This window comes from Rhagoletis zephyria, unplaced genomic scaffold (genome assembly GCF_001687245.7).
Source record: "Rhagoletis zephyria isolate East Lansing unplaced genomic scaffold, Rhagoletis_zephyria_1.1 Rzeph_scaffold_26058, whole genome shotgun sequence".
Taxonomy (NCBI): Eukaryota; Metazoa; Arthropoda; class Insecta; order Diptera; family Tephritidae; genus Rhagoletis; species Rhagoletis zephyria.
In genome coordinates this window covers 1-5,661 of record NW_016183116.1, presented here as the reverse complement: position 1 = coordinate 5,661, position 5,661 = coordinate 1, and the positions used below count along the sequence as shown (strand labels likewise).

At 36.9% G+C, this 5,661-nt stretch overlaps 1 protein-coding gene across 1 annotated transcript; it reads left to right on the top strand.

The window, feature by feature from the left end:
- Window positions 1-1,816: 1,816 nt before the first annotated feature.
- ALiX (programmed cell death 6-interacting protein-like protein AliX) lies at window positions 1,817-5,520 on the top strand. Its single transcript, XM_017638664.1, has 7 exons — window positions 1,817-2,148; window positions 2,466-2,584; window positions 2,649-2,930; window positions 2,998-3,947; window positions 4,124-4,763; window positions 4,818-5,015; window positions 5,093-5,520. The coding sequence occupies exons 1-7, from the start codon at window positions 1,937-1,939 to the stop codon at window positions 5,209-5,211; spliced, it is 2,520 nt and encodes an 839-aa protein (XP_017494153.1). The 5' UTR covers window positions 1,817-1,936; the 3' UTR covers window positions 5,212-5,520.
- The last annotated feature ends 141 nt before the right edge of the window (window positions 5,521-5,661 follow it).

Below are 5,661 nucleotides of genomic sequence, written 5' to 3'. Positions count from 1 at the left end.
CCATACATCTTCATGTACATATTTCAAGCGAGTCCTATCATTTAAATAGCCGGCCGATAAAGTCTGTGGTGTGCGGTGGCTCTTATAGCTCNTGGATTTTTTTTTTTTTGAAAAAGTTGGTACAACAAAAAATACGAAACACGTTTTCTGTCAGATAGCTAACATGGCGGATAAGAAGAAGAAGTGAACCCAGCAAACACAGTCTCTAACGTTAGAGAAATTTGGATTTCTACAGTGCCCTTCCCCCTTCCTCGTCACTCACTCTCCTTAAGTAACGATTTGCCGCGACAGAAGTTACTCTGAATGAACCTAGACTTACCGCCCTATTCCCACACCACTGAAAAAACTCAGCGGCTGACTATTGCCTTTACTACTAAGTAAGTGACAACGGCGAAACAATGTTTATATTGTGTTTTAGGCGCAGTAATTGTGACAATAGTCATATGAAGAATTTTGTCAGTGTTGTGGGAATAGGGCGGTAATACCATGTTCGGACCGACAACGAAAAAACTTTGAAAACAAATTTTGGGAGGTGGACAGTAAGCTGTTCGTACCGCCTTTTAGTGTTTCCGTTAACATTTCCTTCATCCTTTGATAACAGTTTTGCTACGAAAAAACATAACCAAAATTTTTTTCTTTCATTTTCTTATTAGGGACCTTCATTAAAAGTGATAAACTCTTGACAAACTTGACGTAACAAAAGCACCATGCACTAAACTCTAAAACCTTTGCGTTTTCAATAAAGAAAATCACTAAATTTAGTGCGAAACGCACCAAGTTGGCAACAGTGCTAACCATATAAGATATATAATCAACCATTTTATGTAATTATTTACCGAGATAAGTTCATGTAAGAAAGTGGATAAACTGATACATTTAAGCATTTAATCACTTTATCACTTTAGATGACGACCCTTATAAAAGCCAAAAATCAACGACAAAATATACTCATCCTTCAATAAATTAAAGCCACCTGGTCATACTATCCGAATAACAAAATAAAGCATGAAAGAGAAATGATAAACCGAACCGAAGTGGGATAAGCAAATAAAATCTGAAATCTGAAAGGCACCAGGCACTGCAAGGTGTATTAAACAAGGTGGTGTTGGGGCGACAGCTGAGTTTTTCGCCGTAGAGGCCATTACGTCAAAATGATGTTTTTTTTGTAACTCATACCAATGACAGTATGGACATCAGCGTATAAATTGTTAGTGTAATTTTTTACTTATATACGGCCAACACCATGATTCAATAATACAAGGTTCGATAAACTGACAGTTGTCTCTCTCGCACCGCTCCCTTAGCAGTGGCACCGTGTTGCTTCTTTGCAAATTTACATGGAAACAGTGTAGCTTTGGTGTGAAATAAAGTATAAGCTTTTGTGCAATATGTTTACTTGTATATGCATATGAAGCATATTTAACTGATGAAAACATAAGCATTGGATGTTTACATCAATCTCATAGTAGTGTTATTTTAATTTTGAGTCATTTTGCAGTTTTTATACGGCTAAATAGTATATAAATTACGTAATTCACGTAGATATATCAATATTACGTTCAACATTTCGTTTAAAATGCCAGATATCCTGCACATACATTAGAATTTACAAAAGGAATTTCACTACTAATCGCGTACTTTGCGTACTTTTTTACTACCATTTTCGCGACAAGGGATTGCATTCTTGCCCTTTCTCTGTCCTTCGTAAATGCAACCTTTTGTAAGGGAGTGTCAAACCGCAGCTGTCAATAATTATCTAACCTTGTATTATTGAATCATGGGCCAACACCACCTTGTTAAATACGCCTTGAGGCACTGGAAAAGAATTTAAGTCGTCATCATTAGTCAATTCGGAAACTGTAGAAAGACTTATTAAAATAATTTGTTGCAAATTATATACATACATTTACTTATTTGCTTGAAATAAAGAGCTGCAATGTCCAAAATACTTGCTGTGCCACCTAAAAAGCCTGCGGAGGTTGAAATTGTTAAGCCGCTAAACAATCTGATCCAAAGTACATACAGTGGTGCTAGTGCAGAGGAAAAGGCCAAATACTCTGAAGCTGTAAACGAGTTCTCAAAGCAGCGCAACACGGCTATATGGAAGTTCTTCGAAAAATATGAATCCTCACTAGAAGTGGTCTATGCGTAAGTATCTAATTAAAATTCCAGTAATCAAAGTGCCTGCATACATTAATTTTATGCATACATATGTGTGTACATATTAACATACTGAAATATGTATGTGTAGTCTTGGGAATTAACAGATACGACCATAACACAAATGAGTCATGAATTCTTTTATAACTTTTCATCAAGTAATACCCTCTACTCGAAGGTACGGAAAGTACAATGAACCAATTTGATTTTCATAGTGTGTATATATTTGTTTATGTTTGTTTGTAAAGTGGTCATCAGGATGAAAGCAATATTACTTTCCTTGTGTTTTGTTTATCTTTTAATAGCTATTTCGATCAAATCTGCGCTTTGGAAACCAAAATTCCTGTAAATGAACTTCAAATTCCTTTTAAATGGAAGGATGCATTCGACAAGGGATCAATTTTTGGAGGTCGCATTAGTTTAAGTAAGCATATTCTTGCATCTACATATAATGCATGACACAATTCAAATTTTATTGAAATCCATAGCTCACACATCACTGCTATACGAAAAGGTGTGCGTGCTATTCAATATTGCTTCTCTGCAAAGCAATGTCGCGGCATCTCAAACTTTGGATAGCGATGAAGGTTTAAAGATTGCTCTGAAGCTGCTGCAGCAAAGTGCTGGTATATTCCAGTACCTCAAAGGTGCTACACCGGCAGCTATACCATCAGAACCTACTCCTGATTTGAGCCAGGATACCTTGATTTGCTTACAAGCATTGATGGTAGCGCAGGCACAAGAAGTTTTCATTTTAAAGGCTATAAAAGGTTTGGAACTTACATAGATTTGTATAAAATGTATGTTTGCATATTGTATTATATGTATATTTTTTAGACAATATGAAAGATCAAATTATAGCTAAACTGTGTTGCCAATGCGAGGAGTTCTACGCCGACGTATTGCGGGCAATGCAAAAAGAAAGCGTTCGTAATATTTGGGAAAAGGAATGGATACCAGCCATTGCCGGAAAACAGGCAGGTTTTCACGCTCTAACACAACTATATCAAAGTTTAGCATGCCGTGCCGCGAAGAAGATAGGTGAGGAAATTGCACGATTGCGATCGGCTGTTGAACTATTTAGAGCAGCGCAAACACGTTCGGGCAATTCAACCTATCTTGATGAATTTTTTACACGTGCCAAGCGCAATTTAGAAGAATCAACTAAAGATAATGAGTTCATCTATAATGAAATTATACCCGAAGTCAGTTCTTTGCCATCACCCGGAAAAGCTCAGCTGGCCAAGGCTTTGCCCTTGAACTCACCTTTGGCAAGTAATTTTAAGGACATCTTCTCGGAATTAATACCAGTCGAGTTACACCGGGCTTTGACCGCATCTGATATGCGTAAAAATGAAATTGTGAATGGAGAGATAATGAAACTTCGGGAGGCAACGCAGACTCTAAACGGCGTGTTAGCTAGCTTAAATTTACCGGCTGCTGTTGAAACGACAGATGCAGGTAGCGGTTTGCCACCATCACTACGCGAAAAAGCTGTCGATGTACGTAACAAGGGTGGTATTGAGAGTATAAATACTTATCTTAAAGAGCTGCCAGAGTTGTTGCAGCGTAATCGTGAAATATTGGATGAAACAGAGCGTATATTAGATGAAGAACGTGACTCTGATAATCAATTGAGAAATCAATTCAAACAGAAATGGACTCGCATACCATCTGATAAGCTTACTGAAATGTTCCGTACTAACGCAAAGAAATATCGTGAAGTAATCACAAACGCGATTGAGGCAGACAAGATTGTGAGACAAAAGTTTGAGAAAAATCAAAAAGTAAGTAAAATTTGTAATGGAAGCATATTCAGCCAGGTAAATTATGGATTTAACTGATTTATAAATAGTTTTTGTTAGCTAATAACAACTTAACACACATAGAAACTATTTCTTACCGCACTCTTGCTTGCTTATTAATTTTATGTATGTTTGTATTAATCAACCATATTTTTTAGGGTATTGAATTGCTTTCTATGGCTCCGGAGCAAATACAAGAAGCAGTCCCAGCTGCTGGAGGTAATATCGATCCAAATTGTCCAAGTGTTCAAAAATTGAAAAGTCTTATGGAGGCTGTAGAAACTATCAAAGCAGAACGCGATGCAATTGAATTAGAGTTGAAATCGGCTACTTTCAATATGAAAGACGAGTTTTTAACGGCACTACAAAAAGATGGTGCTATAGATGAGCCAGCAATTTCGTTATCTCAAATTGGAAGAGTTTTGAGTCCACTTCAGTCGCAAGTAAAAGAGAGTGTAGAGCGTCAAGTGACACTCGTTAGTGACATTCAGCAATCTCACGAGCAGTTCGTTACCGAAACTGGAAGTTGCGGCAGCTCGCGTGATAAACTTTATCAAGAATTGGCCACCGCTTATGATAGTTTTATCGAGTTGCTGGGAAATTTGAAAGAAGGCACTAAATTTTATAATGATTTAACAGAACTTTTGGTCGTATTCCAAAATAAAATATCAGATTTTTGTTTTGCTCGAAAAACGGAAAAAGAAGAACTTCTTAAGGATTTGACAACAGAGTCAAGCCGCCCTGCCATTGGTCCGACACCGACTTTACCCTCACACTATGCATCTACATCAGGCAGTGGTATACGAATTTGTTTCCATTCCTTTGTATAAATCTAATAAAATTTATTTTCAGATGTAAGTCCATCCAGTTCAGCGTCCTCAGTTCCGGATGCACCGGTACCCTCGAGCGGAAATGTTCCTTATCCGCATCAAATGCAAGGCATGCCGATGCCATATGGCGCCACACCGGGCGTCCCTTATCCAACATACGTTCCACCACCACCAATGCCACAGGGATTTAATCCATATGCAACGCTGCCTTATCCAGGAAGTACGCCAAATCCTCAACAATATTTGCCATGTGATATTCGTTAAATATATGACTTCATATTTTTTCTCCTTACTTAGACCCTTATCAATACAGTGGATTTCCGCAAGGGCCTCAGCCGGGCCACTATGGAACTTATCCGGGAAGTTTTGCACATCAGCAGGGAGGTTATCCAAATCAAAAGCCACCAGGCTGGTAAAATTCTTTCTAAATCTTTTCCAGAGTTGCAATCTCTTCTTATATTATTCGTCATTGTTTTATTTTCCACTTCGAAGGAATGGAAATTGATTTTATAATTGTAAAGTTTTGCACTTGAATTCTCATATCGAAAATATTTTTGCTTTCAGTATAAATTATTTAGTATTATTATCCAAACGCAATGCAACAATAATATGTACTCGTATACTCATAGATACACATAAACATACATATGCATAAAAATTTATGTATATGAATATATGGACTTTTGAAAATTATAAAAAATAAATTAAAACATCATGTTAATCTTTAAACAGTCCTGCTTGTTTTACCGATAATGATATAAAACAGTAGTTGTTCACAATTTATAACGTTTCAGAAACTCGCTCTTAATATTTTCTATTACGAGAGGATCGCAAACACTGTTTATTAAGGCTTTTTTAATGTGACT